This window comes from Antedon bifida, chromosome 7 (assembly GCF_963402885.1).
Source record: "Antedon bifida chromosome 7, ecAntBifi1.1, whole genome shotgun sequence".
NCBI lineage: Eukaryota > Metazoa > Echinodermata > Crinoidea > Comatulida > Antedonidae > Antedon > Antedon bifida.
Window position 1 is genome coordinate 6897659 of NC_136232.1, and position 22664 is coordinate 6920322.

At 34.5% G+C, this 22664-nt stretch overlaps 3 protein-coding genes across 5 annotated transcripts; 1 reads left to right on the forward strand and 2 right to left on the reverse strand.

Moving 5' to 3' along the window:
• The first annotated feature begins 18 nt into the window (after window positions 1-18).
• Window positions 19-6060, forward strand: LOC144847654 (bifunctional arginine demethylase and lysyl-hydroxylase JMJD6-like). Its single transcript, XM_078704139.1, has 8 exons — window positions 19-168; window positions 732-940; window positions 1502-1654; window positions 2272-2468; window positions 2877-3024; window positions 3206-3394; window positions 3833-3996; window positions 4442-6060. The coding sequence occupies exons 1-8, from the start codon at window positions 114-116 to the stop codon at window positions 4536-4538; spliced, it is 1212 nt and encodes a 403-aa protein (XP_078560265.1). The 5' UTR covers window positions 19-113; the 3' UTR covers window positions 4539-6060.
• LOC144847647 (uncharacterized) lies at window positions 5884-15031 on the reverse strand. 3 transcript variants are annotated; one of them, XM_078704130.1, is made up of 8 exons: window positions 14908-15031; window positions 12139-12287; window positions 11523-11621; window positions 10751-11092; window positions 9810-9902; window positions 9317-9442; window positions 6998-7123; window positions 5884-6821 (listed from the first exon to the last, which is right to left on the reverse strand). In XM_078704130.1, the coding sequence occupies exons 2-8, from the start codon at window positions 12280-12282 to the stop codon at window positions 6477-6479; spliced, it is 1275 nt and encodes a 424-aa protein (XP_078560256.1). In that variant the 5' UTR covers window positions 12283-12287; window positions 14908-15031; the 3' UTR covers window positions 5884-6476. The 3 variants fall into 3 exon arrangements, with proteins under 3 accessions (XP_078560256.1, XP_078560255.1, XP_078560257.1); XM_078704129.1 differs by having other exon boundaries at window positions 14894-15017; XM_078704131.1 differs by lacking the exon at window positions 9317-9442 and having other exon boundaries at window positions 14894-15017.
• Window positions 15032-16075: 1044 nt separating this feature from the next.
• Window positions 16076-19008, reverse strand: LOC144847727 (uncharacterized). Its single transcript, XM_078704226.1, has 2 exons — window positions 17947-19008; window positions 16076-16766 (listed from the first exon to the last, which is right to left on the reverse strand). The coding sequence occupies exons 1-2, from the start codon at window positions 18812-18814 to the stop codon at window positions 16147-16149; spliced, it is 1488 nt and encodes a 495-aa protein (XP_078560352.1). The 5' UTR covers window positions 18815-19008; the 3' UTR covers window positions 16076-16146.
• Between the last annotated feature and the right edge of the window lie 3656 nt (window positions 19009-22664).

Below are 22664 nucleotides of genomic sequence, written 5' to 3' on the forward strand. Positions count from 1 at the left end.
CATAAATTTCTGAAGAACAGAAAAAAAACATGGTACATTGAGATTAAAAATTTAGAATCATCGCAGATTATTGTGTTTATTTATCCCGATGTTGGCTGTCATACTGCTTCAGAATGGATCGTAGAGTTAAAAGAAGAATATGGGAATCTAAACGAGCAGCCAGACCTGGTACTTATTTCCTAATTTGTAACTAAATGTTGTATAAAAGATTCTAGGCCTAGCCTCTCACGAAGCCCATTCTGTGCCACACTGTACTAACTACAGTCACGTTGCTTTCTTGGGTGAACAAGGCAAGCCTTCGAAAAAATACTTAATATAACCAGTAAATTGGTGAACAAAACGATTCAAAGGAAGGCAGACTAGAAGTTCTAAGTTGTTGAAAATAGTGCTATTGGTTACTACATTTCTAAATCGTGACATTTGATTTTAGAATATTAAAATTTATAAAATTAAAAATGTATGTATAAATAAAAATAAACAAATTTATAAATTTTAATTTTTTTCTTTATGGAAGAACTTCTGGAAGTACTATAGCTATGTTATTAAAACATGATATGACTATAGACCTAGTACAATATATGAGTACCACAATACTCGGCATATTTGCGTAGATCAAGCCGTTGAGTGGCAGCTACTTTTTTGGTCTCAAAATGTCTTTAAAATATTTACATTTTGAAGCACATCCTCCTACTGTTAACCAACGTCAAAACCTATCTTTTTTACCCTACTAGAACTGAGAGATAGTTACGATTGGGAGCGACATAACTACTACGAATATTTTGATTGTGGATTGGAATCATTTGAAGACAATGCAACACGTGTTGACGCCAGGTGCACCTCCGAGGACGAGTTCATTGAGAAGTTTGAGAAGACGATGAAACCATGCGTGATAGTGCATGCTCAGGACGACTGGCAGGCCGAGAAAAAATGGACGCTTGAGGTACAGTGACCAATAGATGAAGGAATAGACGAACACAATCTAACTACGACGTTTCGCAAATGTTTGTCAGTTTGCTTTATCAAGTAGACTGTTCTTGGTTTGCGAAACAGACTTCATACTTTCATACTTTTCGATCAACAAAAATGAAAATTCACTCAATATTAAGATCCAAATGAAATTATTCCAAGTTCTAAGCGAGTCAAATCGTCGAGTGTTTAAGGGCGCCATTTACCGTACCTAAAGAGCCAGCAATATCGGCATGGGTTCGAGGCTAACTTGCTCCTAGTTCTGGTGGTGGAACAAGTCTTCTCGGATAAGGACTATAAACCGTAGGTCCAGTGTACACAGATTATAACCTGTGTGCACTTTAAAGAACCCAGTTCATTATTCAAGAAGAGTAGGGGTTACCCCAGTGAACTGGTTCACAGAACAGCCCCTGTTCAGGGGATTACCACCTATCTGATAGGACAGTGATTAATTTACTATTGGTAATCAATGTGCCTAAATACATAAAATAAATAAAATAGAAAATCACTTAATATGATAATTGTTAATTTTCAGCGTTTAGTGAAGAAGTATCGAAACCAACGTTTTAAATGTGGTGAAGACAATGATGGCTACTCTGTGAAGATGAAAATGAAGTATTACGTTGACTACATGCATATTACAAGAGATGATAGTCCACTGTATATATTCGACAGCGGCTTTGGTGATGTGAGTAAAATGGTTGAATATAATAGGGGCCTTTTTGTAACATGACCTATGACCTAGGAACATTGTGTGTATGCTGGGACATTAAGACATGCTTCCCACACTCAATTCGTTGACACGGTTTTGGTGAAGTCTAGGTTCAAGCGAGGCAGTCTAACAACAGGACGCTGAGCTCACCTTGCCAAGATAGGAACTTGTAACAGTCCTTAAGTCTGGCTGTGACAAATACCAAAAGTACTGTACTATGTACATATTCTCTGTGGCGCATGATGTCTCTTAATGGGCGTGGAACTGATCGTGTCACAGCCACAGATAAACCCTTTGATCTGCGGAACTCAGCATCCTGTTGTTAGATTGACTTGGTTCAAACTACGACTAATGATGCAAAATTGAAAGCTCCCTATGCATGAAAGTACCATGCATGTCCAGAATTGAAGTCCAGGCCTCACATCTTCAACATCTTTATGCCTCTTAAATGCTAGTCCAAAAATCCCTTACCATAATTCTATACCGCTAGAGTCCATTTTGGCTTTCATTAAACAAGCAAGTATCAGTGAAATAAAGATGTCATTTTCTATATCTACAATTTAAATGATTAATTTCTATTTATTTACTTTCAGCATCCAAAGAAGAAAAAACTAATGGAAGACTATGAGGTACCAAAATATTTCCGAGATGATTTATTCAAGTTTGTCGGAGAAGAAAAGAGGCCTCCGTATCGGTGGTTTGTAATGGGCCCAGCCCGCTCCGGTACTGGCATTCATATTGACCCACTTGGTACAAGTGCCTGGAATGCACTTGTTAAAGGCCATAAACGGTAGGACACTTGTAATTAATTGTGGTTGAGCTGTAGATTGGTGATTAACATGCTTGCTTTTCAATCTCAAGGTACGGGGTTTAATCCTATCCTAGGTCCAGGGTTCAATCCTAACCTAGTGACAGGGTTCAATCCTAACCTAGTGACAGGGTTCAATCCTAACCTAGTGTCAGGGTTGTAACTCATGACTCTTTCAACTCCACTCCCTAAGCCTCAAACGAGACTTAGTTTATAAGCACGATTAATTATTAAGTAGTTTATCCATGGACCTATAAATTAGATTTATATGTCCATGGTTTATCCATCCTGTAATTGACGAGTTGCTCTCTGTTGGATGACATTTTTTAAAAATAATTTCTTTCATTTTTATGCAATGCCCACCGGTTATTCTAATGTTTTTTTTTTCAGGTGGTGCATGTTTCCAACGCACACACCAAAGGATAAGCTCAAAGTTAAACCAGAAGAGGGTGGCAAACAAATTGACGAAGCTATTACATGGTTCAATGTAATATACCCAAGAACAAAACTATCATCATGGCCACAGGACTGCCAACCAGTAAGCTCCATGCATATTCTTTATTTTACATGAAACTTTGTTGAGGAAATGAAATTTAGAACTAGATCCTGTCTCTGCTGTGAAAAAAAAACTAGTTATTAACCGTGTGAATAAATTAATTTATTCGGCACTATGCAGCAGCAATAGAGCCTAACTTAATAATTTCTTTCTACATTGATAGCTTGAGATCCTCCAGTCTCCAGGAGAGACTGTCTTTGTACCTGGCGGCTGGTGGCATGTAGTTATAAACTTAGACGACACCATAGCTATAACACAGAACTTTGCCAGCACAACAAATTTTCCCATCGTGTGGCACAAGACGGTTCGAGGGAGACCAAAGTTATCGAAAAAGTGGATAACAGTGCTAAAGGTGAGGCGCACAGTAGATATACTTATATGCATGATGTTTGTATCGAATAGCATTTCTATGAATATTGGAGGAACTCAATTCATAGTTTTAAGAACAGAATTCATGACAGTTGTAATAGTCTAATTAAAACCACAGTTAACATGCTTCCACAATCCAACCTGCATCAGCATTGGTGCAAATTGATATTTTAGGATATTGTAGGCTGTTTTTGTGGAAATTGCTTTTGTTAAATTCGTGGTGAAATTATTTCTGTTTTTGTATGATTTGTTTATGGATGTACTATCTGAAATAAAGGAAATGACTGAATGAATATCTATACTTGGATAGTAAAAATAAGGAATTTTATAGGTAAAGAATTATAATAAAGGTGGATTTGGAATTTTTTTAGTTGGAGAAAATTTTGTCACAGTTACATCCAACATGTTTTACGTTTTTTAGAGAGAATGTCCACACTTAGCAGAGATGGCCGACCTTGTCGATGTCAGTAAACCAATAAACATCCAATCAGATAGCTCGAGTGGATCGTCATCTTCAAGCAGCTCGTGCTCAGAAAGTGCAGATGATGAAAAAGGAGAAAAGGAACATGATAGAAGAACAAAAAGGTAAGAATGGAAAGATAAACTAGAACTATCTGTGGATTAAGCATGGCCGAGCGGTTAAGACAGTGGAACCGTAATTACGTAGCCATAACATCCCCAAGGGTTCGAGGCTCACTCGCTCCATGGTTCTGGTGGTAGAACGAGTCTTCTCAGATAAGGACTATAAACCGTAGGTCCAGTGTACACATCTAGCTCCTGTGCACTTTAAAGAACCTAGTACATCATTCGAGACGAGTATGGGGTTACCCTGGTGTACTAGTACACACACAGCCACTGATCGTAACACTGGGCCCTCTGGGAGTCCAGTCTTTGACTGAAGAGGTTACCCAGTATAAATAAATAACAAATCAAAAAAAAAATATGGCTGTCAAACTTCTCCATTCATTGGTGTGTTCAGTGTTTTCTTGTGGGTGAAGCAAATTGTATGATTATATTTTTTTTCTTGAAGGAGAAAGACATCTATGATGCACAACAATGACTCCGAAGAGGAGGATCATCGGAATGCCTTTGAAAACGAAAGAGATGAAGTTTGCCATCAAAGATGACAGCGGTTAGAAGATTCCTCTTTCCCGAGTGAACAACTCGTGTCAATTTCAAATCCATCCCAACTAAAACTGAATTAGCATACAATGCTTACAACATCAGTTCTTAAGGTGCACAGAACAATATTAATATTTGTCTGAAGAGTATTAGTAGTTTTATTAGCAGCTTGAGCATTCTTAAACAAATGTAAAACTTTATAATGCTGTGCATACTAGTAGTGTTAGCTTCAGTAGATTGCTATTTAGCCCCTAGTCTACACAAATATGGTAGTGATGTGCCCAAATATAGTAATGATATGACATCATCATGTCCATATATGGGCACATTACATCTTTTGTCACAAGTTTGATAGTGTAGACGGAGCTTTACAAACAGAAAACTTGCAGCAATCAAATAGCAATGTACCAAGAATTACACATTATTGATGTTGATACAAGACTTTTTGGAAAACTTGCGTTAAAACTGTTCATGGTTTTGTTCAAATCTACTAGGTTTATGGTTGAGTAAGTCGATTGTTGATGCTTTGACCAATGAAATGCATGCATCTAATATATGAATCATGAATCAGGTGGATTATGGTAAAGACCCTGTGTCTAGCTGTCAACATGCCTTCAGCGAAACTTTTTTTATCTTGTCTGTTCAAAGAGTAATTATTGAAAACTCTCTCAAAATGTTTGTATTTTTATAGTACAGTAGTGTGACTATTTATTGATTTACAGCCAGTATTTAAGTTCGCTTCATTGTTTTGCTTTTTTAACTATTGTTCTGAGATTGCAAATATTTTAAGACCACTTACCTTTATGAGAGAGTTGTAACTCCCTGCCTTTACTATTGCTCTAAAGCTCTGTCTACACTATCAAACTTTGTGACAAAAACAAATGTGATGTGCCTATATATGGATATGATGATGTCATATCACTACCATATTTGGGCACATCACACTTTTTTTTGTCAAACTAGTTTGAGAGTGTAGACAGAGATTTAGAATGCTGTACTGATTTGGATAAAAGTCCTTCCTCCAAATTTTGAAAAATCTGTGTGAGTATAACTAAACCATGCACATAATTAAGTTAAATACTAATATCATTGATTCAAGTTTTAATTTTATTGAGTCAAATTTTACAGCTAATGAAGAATTGTCAATAGAACTCATATTTATTGTGTTTTGTCTAGTTTTGTCTTTTCTGTATAAAAATTTAATGATAAAGAAATTGTATAAATAAAATACTTAGTCCTTTAGTCTGAAATGTATAAAATGTGTGCTGATGACCACATCAATATTTTAAGGTGCATACATACATTGTCGATACATTAATATTATAGTTATAGAAACAAAGAAAAAATATGTTTTTCTCATATTTGTTATATTTTATTGTTGGTTGTTGTGTATAAATTACAAAGATGCTTAAACAACTGTATAACTTCAAGCTTTTTTAGAGTATAATCCAGCCCCCCTTACATAGGTACAATACTGGTGCCACATACAGTCCTCGCATAGGTACTAGTGCTACATCCAGCCCCCCTTACAATACTGGTGCCACATACAGGCCTCGCATAGGTACTAGTGCTACATCCAGCCCCCTTACATAGATACAATACTGGTGCCAAATCCAGGCCTCGCATAGGTACTAGTGCTACATCCAGCCCCCTTACATAGATACAATACTGGTGCCAAATCCAGGCCTAACATGGGTACAATACTAGTGAAACATCCAGGCCTAACATGGGTACAATACTAGTGAAACATCCATCCCTCACTAGGTGCCAAACCCAGGCCTCACATGGGTACTAGTACTATATCCAACCTCCTCTCACATAGGTACAATACTGGTGCTAGTCCTTGCATGGGTACAATACTGGTGCCAAACCCAGGCCTCGCATGGGTACTGTATTGTTACATTATTAAGCCCCTTTTCACACTGTGTTGTTTACATTTAGTATTATTTCTTTGATGCCTTCTTCTTCATCATCTGCATTCGTTTATAATACGGATCAACACTTGAAGTTTTCAAAGCCTGCTTTTGACCTGAAGTTGTTTTACTAGAGTTTGATGATTTCGAAGCTCCATCATTCACGCCTTTAATTATCTGGCCCGACGTTGACGTTTTAGTTGACGATATTGCTGCCGTCATACTGTTTGACCTTTCCCTATTCGATGGACGACCTCCGGAGACGCCAGGTTGACTAGTTCGGTTACTGTTTCCGCTGCGTCCTGTTAGATTCGCTGCGTAACTTGCAAGTCCTGTAAACGGCTGGTTTGGTGCTGTACCACTCGGCGACGAGACCTGCAGAAAAACAGATTTTTTTTTCCCTTCAATAATGTCAATATTTATTTTCTGAAACATGTCTGTGTATGCAATTAAACTCTCTGGCCTCATTCGCATTGTAATTATGAGACAGTAGCATGGACAGATGCATTGTGGGATGTAGCCATTATATTTAAGACAAATAATGTCCGTACCTTTGAATCGCTTCTTTTGAAAATGTTGGCAGGTTCTTCGGATTTTATTTCCCTTTTGATTGTAATGGTAGCTTCTTTAGTTGAACTTGAACTTGCAACGGTTTTAATACTTGATTTCTTTGCAACCTTTGTAAAAAAAAAATAAAAAGTCAGCTCAAAAAGCTTCAATCGCATTGCAATTCCAAGACATTAGGATGGGAAAAATAGTAACCCCTCTGCATTGTCTAAAAGTCTGTCTACACTATCAAACTTTGTGACAAAAAAATGTGATGTGCCCATATATGGACACGATGATGTCATATCACTACCATATGTGGGCATATCACTACAATATTTGGGCACATCACACTCTTTTGGCAAACTAGTTTGATAGTGTAGACAGAGCTTTATAATGAGGTTTAGTTCAGTTAACCATTGTATTTAAGACAAACAATATAGTCAGGTGGCTTAGCGACTAAAACGTTACACGGTGGACAAAAGCACCAAATTTGGCATGAGGCTTCTTTTAGACGTACTAATTGATTTTTGCCTAGGAGCCACCCGATCAGCTTCCGATTTTCCAAGATGGCGGCCAAAATCCAAAATGGCTGCCAGTAAATTGGTATATCATATATCTCTGGCTGTAAAAGTTACAAATAGACAAATAATGTACTGAATCAAGAATTTCTGAGGTCAGTAAAACCGATTCAAGAAATATTATATAAAGTGAGTTCCAAGATGGCGCCCAAAAATAGCCATAGAAATTGAAATACATATAATCGTATACAAAGTCACAAATAGTCCATTCCTAATGTATTTTAGTCTGCAAATCAGAAGGAAAGTGCCAGCATTGCATTTTATGAATTTTTGAACCATGCTAGTTATAAAAACCCATGTTATCAAATTTCTAAAGTTTTTCCTTGACCTTTGACCTCAATTTGAATATTTTAATCCAATTAAAAACAAAATAACATATCTCCGCAACGCTTACATGAAATTAAATAATTTTAGTTTCAAATTATTTGGAAGATGCATATTAATATTCGTCCTAATAGAAACATTTGTCAAAAAATGGCCGGAAGTATGATTTTTGGTATTTTTGACCTTTGACCTACATGTCATATAACTTGGTAACTAACAGTTGGACAAACTTTAAATAGGTCTCAAATTAATCAGAAGATGGATGTTTCTATTTAGTCTAATACAAACTTTTCCAAGAAAATGACCCAGATTCTTGTTATTGACCTTTGACCTGTACTGGTAGTACACATTTCTATATCTCGAAAACTAGTGATCGTAAAAGTTTTTTTTATGAGAAATTGTTAAAAAAATATATATTTATATGTTTTATAATAAAACAGTTTCTATGAAAATGTAAAAGAATCCTATTTATGATAACTAAATTTGTAATTTGTTAACATCCAATAGTATTTGTTATGTATTATAATGTGTTATATTTTCTGATTTTAGGCACTTAATGTAAATTTATCTGAACTATGGATATTTAATGTAAAATTTGTTTTCTTTAATATAAAGAAAATGTAATTATCTATCAAATAAGACCATTTAAAAAATATTCTGACAAAAACTTAGTTAGTTACAGGTAAAAAAGTGTACTTTTACTTATGTGAACAGCGCCCTCAATCTTTATTTTCCTAAAAATACCACATCTTATGTGGTTTTAGAAAGTAAACTGGTTATAACTTTTTTTTATAGATTTTTTTTACAGTTACTTGTAATTTACATACCACCTCTACCATTTACTACAGCTACTTCATTTACATATTACTTCTGCCATCCACAGATACTGTATGTGATTTCCTAGTTTACCGACAGCCATTTTGGATTTTTCCCACCATCTTTGCAACGAGTGACCTATATTATGTACCATGTCTAAAATATGTTTCAATGACCATGATTAGGCCTACTCCATGTTTTCCAACTTTGTTTGATACCTATATGCGATTTCTGCAACCAGAATGATATTCCAGTTTAGGCTACTGGCAGCCATGTTGGATTTTGGCCACCATCTTAACAACGAATGACCCATGTCATGCAACATGTCTAAAATATGTTTCAATGACCACGAATACTTATGTTTTGATAGTTCATTTGCCTATATGTGACTTCTGCAACAAATGAAATGTGATTTTCCAATTTATTGGCGGCCATTTTGGATTTTGGCCGCCATCTTGAAAAATAAATTACGACCAGAGTGGCTCCTAGGCAAAAATCAATTGGTAGGTCCCAACGAAGCTCCATGCCAAATTTGGCGCTTTTGTCCACCGTGTAACGATTTCCTCATTTTTTGTTGTTAAGCCACCTGACTAATACCTGTACCTTTGAATCGCTTCTTTTGAAAATGTTGGCAGGTTCTTCGGATTTTATCTCCCTTTTGATTGTGATGTTAGATTCTTTAGTTGAACTTGAACTTGCAGCGGTTTTAATACTTGATTTTTTTGCAACCTTTGTTGAAGCAAAAATGGAAAATATGTTTATACAGCATATATAAAAGTATCTCTTCTGAGATCCCGTTTTGTGAATAAATACTGAAAGATGAGGGTGTATCAATTTGATCTCTGGTGCGTATGCGTACAATTGAGGGACTAGTGTTGTTCCGCCATACCACACCGAGAGTGTTAAAGGGGATCTATCCAATCGGGTTTGAACAATACCATAAAAGCCCCAGTGGTCTAATGATTAGGACATCTCCATATCAATCAGAAGGTTCCGGGTTCGAATCTCGGTTGGGGCGACTTTTTCTCATTCTCACAGCATGATTACTAAAAACAAAAGCAATCTAATTCATAGTGAAAAAATATACAATTCTTACCATTTTCTTTAAACTCTTTGAACATTTACTACAATACCAGACGACTCGTGGATCATTTATCTCTGAATCACTTACAAAAGGTTTGTGGCATTTCTGAAATAAGATATTAAATGTTATCAGTAATAGTTCATTAGTACTAAAAGTACAATATTGTAAAAAAAATGTGGCAGTAACGTTAATAATACCCTTATTATGCATACTGCATATTTTGATGTCCAGACTTGGGTTTCATACACACATTAGTGAATTTGCAAAATCTCTGGAGAGAATATCATCATTGGTTGGGCCATAATTAATTATTGCATATACAGTACTGTGATTGGTAAGTAAAATACCAGGGTAAGTATGTATGCGCTGTAGCAACTCATAAAAAAATAGGATTTTTGTTGAGTGTGTTTTTCTTCCGAGATTTCACATAGTACTCCACAAAAAAACCTGGTTACAAGTTGTTACTTTTTGCAAATGTGAAAAGGGTATAAAGGCCCATTTACACTAGAGCGATACCGATCAACGATAAATAAATAAACATACATTTTTCTTGGATTAAACAAAAGAAATTAGAACAGTTTTCATTCGAAAACTATAGAATAATCATTTATGCTGTATTTGATAAAAATAATATTTTTAAAAATCCAATCAAATGACGTCATGATCAATAAAATTGTATTGTTAACGATATTATTGCTGTTCATATAAGTTTGCGGTACACCACGTATGTTAGTTCTGAAAAGAACTGTTTAGAAACTCAACAGTTCTTTTCAGAAGGCAGCATTGATCATGATAATCCTATAGTTCTAGGATGAAAACTTTTTTAAATTATTTTGTTTTGCATATTTATCTTTTTATCGTCGATCATTATCGCCCTTAAGAATCAATGATATTATTATTGGGCGATTAAGCAAAACATTTCTGTACTTTTCCACTGAATATCTATTGCATACCTGATGATAAAGAGAATGACATTCTTGGCATTCCACTAACTGGTTACCCTTTGACACGTTCATCTGTTTACAAACACCGCATGACAATCCCAACTCTAAAGCAAAATCACCAACGTCAGTGCTACCAGATAGTTCCTTGGATTCTTCCATGTTGGCATCCTCCATTTCCTGATCTTCTTCCACGTCTTCATTGCGATCATTCTCTTCTTCCACGGTCTCATCCTCAGCATCCTCCTCATCATCGTCATCATCTTCTATGACTGGTTTTCTGGGCCGGTCAATTTGTAGTTTGGCTTTCTTCTTTTCAGGTGCCTCGAAGATGTCCGATATGTCCTTTTTTATCTAAAAAATGGTGTGGTGTGTTAACATTTTACTAATGATTGTGAGATCGTGGGTTCGAATCGTTTTCGAATTGCTTGTATCCTTAGGCAAGTTTGCCTCTCACCCAGGTGTACAAATGAGTAGTCAAGATACAACTTTGCGCTGATTAATAGCTGCATTATGGGAGTACGTTTCCATACGTGTTTGATTGAAAAATGACCAGGGTAATAATATGTACAGCACTTAGAGGTTTCACAACATTAGGCGCTTTATAATCCAGGATATTATTATTATTAATCACATGAACCTTTAGCTAAATTTCATCTCAAATTAAACCACTAACCACGCTCCAAAAATAGACTTTACTGAGAGTGACCTAAACACTGAGAGTGACCTAAACACTGAGAGTGACTTAAACACATAACAGCAGTTTTGCCTATTATATTATTACCTTCTCATTTGACCTTTTCTCTGCCTCTCGCTTTGAAGAATCTGACTTCTTAAACACTTTTTTCTCTTCGATTTCAGTCTTTACTACTGGATCTGACACCTAGTGAAATACAAAAAAAAATTATTAATGAAATTTCAAAAGATTATTCAATTATTCAAAACAATTTTTCATGTTATTGCTCGAGTAAAGGCATATCTTTTTATTTCATTTCGTAACATTTATTTAAGGAAAAATACAATGCATATAACATAATTTGATAATAGGTCAAAGAATGAAGACTGATGCCTGGAAAGATGAAGACAAACATCTTGAGGTGGGCAAGCCTTATACTATAGTGCACTGTCTAAAAAATAGTGCAATAATGTTTTGTTTTTATTTTTTGCTTTATTGTATCTTTAAAATAAGTATCAAGTACAAATAGTCTTTTGTATTTATAGTATCAATAAAGAGTGGTTCCCACTGGAGACGCATCACAAGGACGGATTTGACCAATCACAAGCGATGCAATATTCAATCTTTCACCTATCATTGGTCAACTTGTTAGTGTATTGTGTCTCTAGTGGGAAATAAGCTTAATGCAGTGTAAGTCTGAAAAACCTAAACGTTAATAGTTTACCTTTGGAACTTCGGATTTCCGTGGTGAATTACCAGCAATGACATCATCAAGAAGTGCTTTCAAGTGATAAACTGAGTCTTTGTTACTTGAGCGAAGGTAACCCAATGCTTTTAAAAAAAGTGGGTCTAACTCAAATGTTGCCATGGTTACTATAGTAAACAAAAAAAATTCTGTAAATATGTGAACGTGAAAGAAAACTTTGTAAACCAGGAACTGAAAGCAACTCAACTGAAAAATAAATTAGTTGCGCAAGAGCACTATGTGGGCATGGAACTGGTTGTTTTACTGATATCGGGGGCGAAGCGTAACGGTGTCAGATGAAATCGGTCGCGCTTGAAATCGGTCGCGTTTGAAATCGGTCGCGATAAAATCAACTTCCGGTATTTTGTATGGCGCGCCGCTAGAGCTATACTTTTGATCATATCGGTCGCGTTTGAAATCGGTCGCGCTATTTTGTATGGATCGAGCGGGATGCATGCTAGAGCGGGATATACATTTTTCGTTTATATAGATTTAATTGCTATTTTTGAGGAACTAGATTATTGTTGTGGATATTTTTTATTTGGTTAATAAATATTTATTGTCAATCATTAAATTAATTTTTTTTGTATTTCACAGGTCTCGGAGAAGGACTGTGTCTGTTCAAAATGGCCATTTCTAAACACGTTTAAATATTATATTAGGCATATAATAATTTACCTCTATTTATATGTACTGTAAATAATATATTATATAGAGAATATACGTCTGTCGTGTCTTTTATTATACAAAAAATTACGTATGGTTTTAGGATATTAATAAAATATATAGATAATATGCCGTTATAAATCAATCTACCGGCCTACATAGGACTATGATGTACAATGATAGATGTGAGAATAATAATGGATGGATAATAAAGGTGGACACGATTCTCAAAGAGGTAATCTGCATTGATATTTAACATTTATATTTACGAACGGGGTATGAATGTGAGACACTGAGTTTCACTTACTTAATTATTTACATTAAATGATTATTATAAATGAAGAAATAAAAGATATTCAAATTAAAATCTATAGTATCGCCGACGTATATACGTAAATTATATATAAATCATACTGTCAAATTATAGAAAAAGTGCTTTATTCAGAATTATTATGGATAAGCAAGCCTGTGAGCTACAGCGATTTTAATTGCTTTTGCTTATCCTTGCCTCCTTAGATTTCCACGTGTCTTGATTTGGTTACCTATGTTTTAAATGTATTTAGATTTTAAAGGCTACATAAAGAATGAATGAATGAATGAACATGATCTCATAATCGCGTCGAGCATAGCTCATTGGATCGTTTCACAAAAACACGTGCAGCAGGCCTATAGACGTTTCAAGCAAATGGATGGTTATTAGTAGTAGACGTCATCTTTACCTCGCCATGGACAACGATCGTACGTGTTTTGTCCATGATTTGACACTAACAAGTGCGTGTTTTTTAAAAAGGGGAAACCCCGTCAGCAAAATAACGTATTGTTAGAGGAAACAGCTGTACTGCACGATCACATTTTACTAAAATCTATTTTAAACATTAGAAATAAAATATACACGTGATTTGCCTCAACAATAATCATTATACACTTAATATTATCCTACATAACGGAGAAATAAAAATAAGGTGATCGAATAGTATGTTGTTAACGACATGGATATGATATAATCTGTCACAGTATGCATAAGTATAAAAATGGATACGCTGGCTTTACGGGCTATATTGTAAAAATTATTGTTTTTAAATAAATTGTTCTCTTTTACGTAATTGTTTGCATAATAAAAGACACGACAGACGTATATTCTCTATATAATATATTAATTACAGTACATAATAAATAGAGGTAAATTATTATATGCCTAATATAACATTATGCCTAATATAATATTTAAACGTGTTTAGAAATGGCCATTTTGAACAGACACAGTCCTTCTCCGAGACCTGTGAAATACAAAAAAAAAAATTAATTTAATGATTGATATTAAATAAATATTTATTAACCAAGTAAAAAATATCCACATAAATAATCTAGTTCCTAAAAAATATCAATTAAATCTATATAAACGAAAAATGTATATCCCGCTCTAGCATGCATCCCGCTCGATCCATACAAAATAGCGCGACCGATTTCAAACGCGACCGATTTCATCAAAAGTATAGCTCTAGCGGCGCGCCATACAAAATACCGGAAGTTGATTTTATCGCGACCGATTTCAAACGCGACCGATTTCAGACGCGACCGATTTCATCGTAAACCAGCGTAACATGGCTCAGGAACCAGAAGGAGGAACCAGTGTGTGCGCGCACATTTATGACGACATAGAAATGGCGGCAACTGGTCAGTTGCTCATATATAATCATAAATAAAAAAAGATAATTCTAAATTTCCAGTGTGTTGTGTGTGTTAGAGTTCTTTTTTATGTAGGCCTAGAACATGTTTCAACTAAACTTTTTAAACATATTTAAGAATAAGAATTGCTTATGTTGACAGTTATGTCTTATTTTTAGGCCTGGCCCAGGGCTATGTAAATAGTAGTAATAAATAGTATTACTATAGTCTATAGGACTAGGCCTATATCCATCCTGACCTGTCTGCCTCTTGTGGTGGTAGGCTAGGCCTAACCTAGCCTACTAGGCCTAGCTAGGCCGCCTCCTCCTAGGTCTAGCAAGGCCTAGGCCTAGTAGCTAACTAATCCTTCTACAATAATTAAATATCAATATGGCAATATTACCTGTTACTACTAACCTTATAATAATGTAACATGAAGTTAAAACAATAACAGACACTTGGTTTTTGACTTTTTGTTGGCTGCTAGCTGTGTGCCAAATAATCTCTTTCATCCATCAGTAAAGCGCCACCAATAATACCTCTTTCACATCAAAAACAAAACTCCGGATTTTTAACAATTTAGCCTGTGTTGCGGCAATTTAAAATAACCCACGGCGACGAGAGAGGATCGGAGCGAAAATGGCAAGGGACGACCGGATATAAACGCCGGAAGTATTGAAGGTTTACCGGAAGTATAATTTTTGATGCACATTATTTATAAATAATTACCTATAACCAGGCACCAGAAGGGGTCCAACCAGAAGTATAAAATATTATTTATAAGTAATGAAATACTATGTTTCATTATTTATATATAAACCCCGGAAGTATTGTTGAAAGGATGTAAAGGAAGTATAAATGTTGGTAATTATTTTAAATAATTACTTATTTCGGAAATATTAACATTATTTATAAATAATGAAAATAGTTTCATTTTTTAATTTATATAGACGCCGGAAGTATTGTTGAAGGTTACTGAAAGTATAATTTGTCGAAGGTCAATATTTATATATAATTACCGATACAACTTCCGGTATAAATAATTTATAAATTACCATTAACAATTTTACTGAGACTTGATTAGCAAAAGATTTTAAAAACTTTCTACATACGATCTGCTGAATCTAATTTTTATTCATTCAATAAATTATTATAGTACTATTATTATTATTTAATTAGTATCATTAGAATCATGTTTTATAAGGAGATGGTTCTGTGGATCTCTTTTCAGGTTGCTTATGTATCAAAATGTATATAGCCAGGTCTAGTTAGCTAGTCTGACCATTGTGGAGGTGGTCTGACTCTTCCGACTAATATAATATGCCTAATCCCCGATCTCTACAGACTCCCTGTCTGCTCCGAATATTCTATAATAATTAGTTTCAGTACTGTTATGTTATTTCATATTTCAATTACCTATACTATATTGTATTATTTATCATAAAATAGGCCTATTTAGTTTTTTAAAAGTTGATTAGAAATTGATACACATATTTTAACTACTGTTGTTTCAGTGACATACTAAGTAGTAGTCTTTAGTTTATTTGACTAGAAATTAATAGCTTACATACTTGTCTGTTTGTTCAAAGAATATTGCTACTTTCAACTCTTGAGCAGAATAAACTGATTAACCTAATATATATTTTGCATTGTATATTATCTAGGGCGGGAGGACGAGGGAAGCCTAGGTGGCTGGATGTTAAATAACAAAATTCTTTCTTGTCCTACACGGATTAATATATGTTTCGATGAGCCATGTGCCTTTTGCATTGCTATCATTCCACCAGAGACTACACACTGCCATGGTTCTTTTTGCAGACTTCTGAGATCAGACGTACCTAATGCTTTTATCATCCACTTGGCAATTTCGTTCCTGGTGCTTGTACCTTTCGAAAGGCATGCTTTAATCAGAGACAGTACCTTCTCACTCGTTGTCATGTCAATGTCATTACTAATGTTGACTATGACTGGTCGGCTAACAGTGCCATCTGGAAAGCATTTTTCGTCGGTCGATGGTGTTTTACTTAGAATCAACAAGTTTCCAGCTATTTCAGCCTGGAAATAGTACTCTGCCTCAAAACCATGCGATATTTCAGCTTCCTTTCCAATAAAACAATTCCAACTTTTACCGTAATTGCTATTCATATGTTGAACTATGATGTTTGACCTTCCTATTGGTGGTAAGTTGTTTTTGAAGGCGTCTTGGATAGTAGTGATGCAGAATGACTGCATATCTTCTTCCATAGATGACACTATGCTACTTGAAACAATTGACTCTATTGAGAAAAAAATAGGTTTGTTTTAAATGCTTATACCATGAACATCATTCTAAGTTATATTCAATCTCACATTTTCATTAAGTCAGCTTTGTATTCAACCTCATTATCATCAACTTCCTCATCATCAAGTCATCTTTATTCCATCTCGATCATCAAGTCATCTTTATTCAAACTCATCATCAAGTCATCTTTATTCAACCTCGATCATCAAGTCATCTTTATTCAACCTCGATCATCAAGTCATCTTTATTCAAACTCATCATCAAGTCATCTTTATTCAAACTCGATCATCAAGTCATCTTTATTCAAACTCATCATCAAGTCATCTTTATTCAACCTCGATCATCAAGTCATCTTTATTCAAACTCATCATCAAGTCATCTTTATTCAAACTCGATCATCAAGTCATCTTTATTCAAACTCATCATCAAGTTATCTTTATTCAAACTCGATCATCAAGTCATCTTTATTCAAACTCATCATCAAGTCATCTTTATTCAAACTCGATCATCAAGTCATCTTTATTCAAACTCATCATCAAGTTATCTTTATTCAAACTCGATCATCAAGTCATCTTTATTCAAACTCATCATCAAGTCATCTTTATCCAAACTCGATCATCAAGTCATCTTTATTCAACCTCGATCATCAAGTCATCTTTATTCAAACTCGATCATCAAGTCATCTTTATTCAAACTCGATCATCAAGTCATCTTTATTCAACCTCGATCATCAAGTCATCTTTATTCAAACTCATCATCTTGTCATCTTTATTTCAACCTCGATCATCAAGTCATCTTTATCCAAACTCGATCATCAAGTCATCTTTATTCAAACTCGATCATCAAGTCATCTTTATTCAAACTCGATCATCAAGTCATCTTTATTCAACCTCGATCATCAAGTCATCTTTATTGCACCTCGATCATCAAGTCATCTTTATTCAAACTCATCATCAAGTTATCTTTATTCAAACTCATCATCAAGTCATCTTGACAATCAACGACAGGATCACAATGCAAAACAAGTTTATTTCTACTTGATTGTGTATTATCCTGTATAAATATGTTGTTAAATAAATAAATAAATAAAAAATAAATCTTTATTCAAACTCATCATCTATTGAAACGTTTTATATCATCATCAAGAATGTATTAATTTTTAATAAGAAACATACTTTGGTTTAATGAAAGGAGCTCTGTTGCAAATGGATTCGGCTGCAGTGGATTGAGCTTTGTTGCTGCTGGAATGTTCTCATTCGGCTTCAAACGTCCTAGGTACATTAACTGTTCTTCTACATTGCCTCGAATAAGCTGGAAATCATCTGTTGTGTTTTTACACCTTGTGTAGGCAATATGAAGTTGCTGTCGTTTATCATCCACTTGTAGTTTAGCAAGTTGTTTTCTCTCAATTTCTTCAGCCTTAATTTCAATAGCTCGCAGTCGTTTCTTATACTCTTCCTCTTCTCGTTTTTTAGCGCCCTGAATGTAGTTGTCTTTCTGCTCATGTAAAGTCTTCTTGTAAACATCGATGTTATCGATTTGTGTTTGGTATTCAGAGTTTTCTTTGAGGCAGTCTTCAAAAAGTTGGTTGACTATTCCTAAAGCTTCATTGACAGTTAGTATATCGTGACGTAAGTGCTCGTTATTGCAACAAACGTCACAGATGAGTTCACTGCAAGTTGTACACCATGTATTCAATGGCCTGTTATGCTTAGGCCTACTGCATCTAGACTTATTAGTAATGCTAGATTTGTCAGCCTTCTCCAAAGATTCTTTTGCGGATTCAGCCAGAAAAAACGCCGGCAGGTCTTTAATGCCATTTTCTGGAATTGGTGTTGGCTGTCGGCATGTGGCGCAATTTACTGAATTCCGGTGTCTACTGGATTGAGCCTGTGTGGCTGCATACCTTTTCAGGCATTTTAAACAAAATGCATGACCACACCTCAGTTGTTTAGGTTGGGCCATCACTTCGAAACATATTGAACAAGTAGCAATATGTTCCAGACATTCTCTCAACGGATCTTCTTCCGATCGGCTTGCCATTTTCACAAATATCTGAACACGAATCTAAAATCCGATTGTAGGCTGCTACAGTATAATGTTGAATTGAATCGTAGCTGATCGTGAATGCCAATTGGGTACATTTACTTCTCGAAAGGGGTGTCGTAATGTCCGATAACATGTATGAATACTATTTATCCCGTAGCGGATCTAATCGCTTGCATTGTGTTGAAAATAGAATATTCCAAATGAAGAAAGGGGATTTCCAGATATTTATTTTGATTGCTACAGATTCTACGTATCGATAATAATTGCGCCCTCATTGGTTAATACTAAACTTGATCAGCTGTAACCTACATAACATACTCACTGAATCGTTTATCACGTGATCGTGTTTTTTCACGCAATAGACCGTATTTTACCATAGAGTAAAGAATATTCTTTACTCCATGATTTTACACTACATTTGTACACTAATTCAATGTTGTCAGAATTAAGTGTCTTCTACACTGGAGTTGCTAATTAGCAACTCCCACCCTTTTACAAAGGCCTAATCATATCTATAGATCATTCTATTAAAACTGTTGTCTGAGTCAGGCGTTCTAATCAAACATCAATTTTCATAAGTCTAAAGTCTGAACTCTCAAAAGGTCACTTTAAGTATATACTGTAGGGTATGCATCATTAACGATTGGTCTTTGATAAAAACAACCAAACTGGTTAGTAAGTAGTGTCGTTCAACATGTTACATTATGTCTTTGTAATGTCTATTTACTGCATTTACTGCTATTTACTATTATAGGAATTTCACATATGATGGGTTTTCATTAAATTTTATTTTTTATGAAATTTAATGATTTAAAAAAAGATACGTTAAGAGCATGCCATCTAATAATTGTATTTGTATTTTATTTATTGCCAACGATAAATAACGATGAACATTTTCTCTAATATAAGTAAAAATAAAAAACAAATAGTAACAGCTGAATATTGTCTATGTGTTAGTTTATTTATTTTTTAAAATATATTTTTATTATTTTGCTTATTATACAAATACGTAATTACAATTATTTTTGCTCGGCAATAAAAGATAGAGTGTTGATCTTCACTACTCTCTAAAACTTATTATACTTAAAGATGTATTGTCCCCCAATAACATGATAATTGAAGATTAATTAAATCAGACTGTGAATACCTTATTTTGTAGTTGATATAAAGTGAATCACTTCCGTAGAAAAAAACGAAAAAAAATAATGTTTTCACTTGTAAAATGACAAAATAGATGGTTAAATTCAACCAAAAATCCATTGGCTGGCAGCCAATTTGACCATTTTTTGCTTTAAATTACATTTTTTCAGGTAAATACATTTTTTTTAGATCCAATTTTTGGTCAAAGTGGATAACTATTACGTTACATTAAAATGGAATGTTCAACAAAAATGTTTTTAAGAATTATTTTTTCAGGGGGACAATACATCTTTAATTTACTTTATTTATTATTTTACATCTACCAACTACCAACATTCTTTCTTGGAGGCAGATTGGTATATGTTTATGTTATAGTCACTGACAAAAAACTGCAAATTCCCGCAGTTTATTGTCTCTAAACGTACAGTACGAGTATCGGGTAAAGTTATAGTACAGGTTTAGGCCTACTGGGGCTTAGCAGACCTACGTAAGTTTACCCTGTGGGCCAACACGAGTCATTTGGGGAATTCCCATTGTAATTTCCAATTGTGAGACCTTCTAAAGTCTGCTGTCCCACGATGATCTATTTGTTTCACAACATGCTACACAAGCTGACAAAAAAAAATGTTTCCCTGGAAGATATCAACATGGCAAAATGTTAACAGCATTCAAATGTTACCACTGTATAACAATGCCATCCGATAATCGAAACTCATTGAAGCGTTAAGTTTTGCCAATCAGCTGAATTTGTATCTTCCATGTTTGTTCTTTCATTGAAATAATATTGTACAGTAGATATTATCTACTGTATTTTTTTCATTAATAATTGAAATATTTTCATTCATTCTATTCTATTCAGACTATATTTTAAAACCAGTTAAAACTGGTTAATACTCCGCTGGGCTACTAAGCATACGACCTTTCGAATGAGTTAGATCCGGTTTCTCTTTACTTTGTTTTATTGTCAAAAACGGGAAGAGTGTTTGTTCCTGTAGCTGATTTCGTTACTGTTGAGCATAAACAATTTAATCATTATTTCTTAGATTATTAAATAGAATATCAATAAAAAAGCATCATTCACTGAAGAAAGAACAATAATTAAAACTCTTACGTCAGAAAGTCAAGCGGAATATTTCTTGTTTAGCTTTACACACTAGGAAGTGCAGGATTTTAACAGAATGTGCGAACATAATTTCAGTCATGTAGGTTTTACGAAGGAGGTAAAAGTTGGATGTTAATTCATAAATGTTTCGATAAACTTGAGTTAATCAAATATACATACGCATACTGACATACACAATACATCAACAATAACGCAGCAATTAACTTTATGCGATCAAGCTCAACTTCATAATCGAATCTAATCATTGCTAGGTCAAATCGTACTTGTTCAAGTTCCCTTACAATAATCTGCTCATGTTCTTGTATCTCACAATGTTCAGATCCTTTACCTTCATTAAAAGTATTCATTGATTGACTTGGATGTAATTGTTTTAGATTAGCCTTTTTAAAACATTCTTTTGCATCTTCGATAAAAAAAGACGACGGAAGTTGTTCAAGACCAGTTTTTGGAATTTTAGTTGAATGTCGACACAAAGCGCACACAACATAAGAAGAAGTGACGAGATGTTCGGGTTCACATTGCTTACGTAGACATTTTAGGCAAAACGAATGTCCACACTGAAGAAATTTAGGCGTTTCCATTTCTTCCATACACATTGAACATTCTATAATGTTTTCAACAAACGTCTTAACCGGGTCGTTTTCTTCAAGCCGTGTCATTGTGAGTTTCATGTAAACTAAACTTAATTGCTCAGCATCCGAAAGAATTAAAGTGAACATTTATTTTGTCAAACTTGGTCACGTGCTTAACTATAAAGTATGGTACGCGGTTTACGCAACGATTGAATGATATGAATTGTGTACAGAAATATATTAGGTAAGTTTGCACTTTGTATATCAGCTGGGTATGTTGAATCATACACGGCTATCAGTATGTTTGCATATTCATCAACAGTATCAGTATTATACAACAGGTCATTCCCAATAAATTTACACGGCATGTAGAAGGTGTATTTCGCGGGGTTTTTTTCAGGTCCGCCATACTATGGAATTTCCCATTATGATTCTCCCAATAAAGTTCAGTTTTAATTGACAGAAAATATTATTAAATATATAACAATAATAATCGAATTTATATGTTTTATTTATTGCTGAATATTTTCTCAGAAAATAGATAGATATCACTGAACAGCTGAAAGTAGTCTATAGTTTTGCTTGATTATTATAAACAAATATTTAGAATTACTCTATAGAAAACTTTCTAATTACTTCACGTTCTTTTAAAAAACTTTAATTATTACTGTACTTTTTAAATTATTGTTTTACATCTTAAATAACAAAATTCTTTCTTGGCCTATGCGGATTAATACATGTTTAGATGAAATGTTCCCCTTCTGCATTGCAATTACACCACCAGTGACAACACATTGCCACTCTTGATTTTGTTTTATCACTTTCCAACGGCCACCTGGAATATAATCTAGTGAATTCGTTATCCACTTGGCGATATCATTCCTGGTGTTTACACCAATCGCAGGAAAGGTTTTCATCACATTTAGCACCTTCTTACGAGTCTCAATATCAACGTTGTCACTCACGATGACTGGTCGGCTAACGGTGCCATTAGGAAAGCATTCTCCTT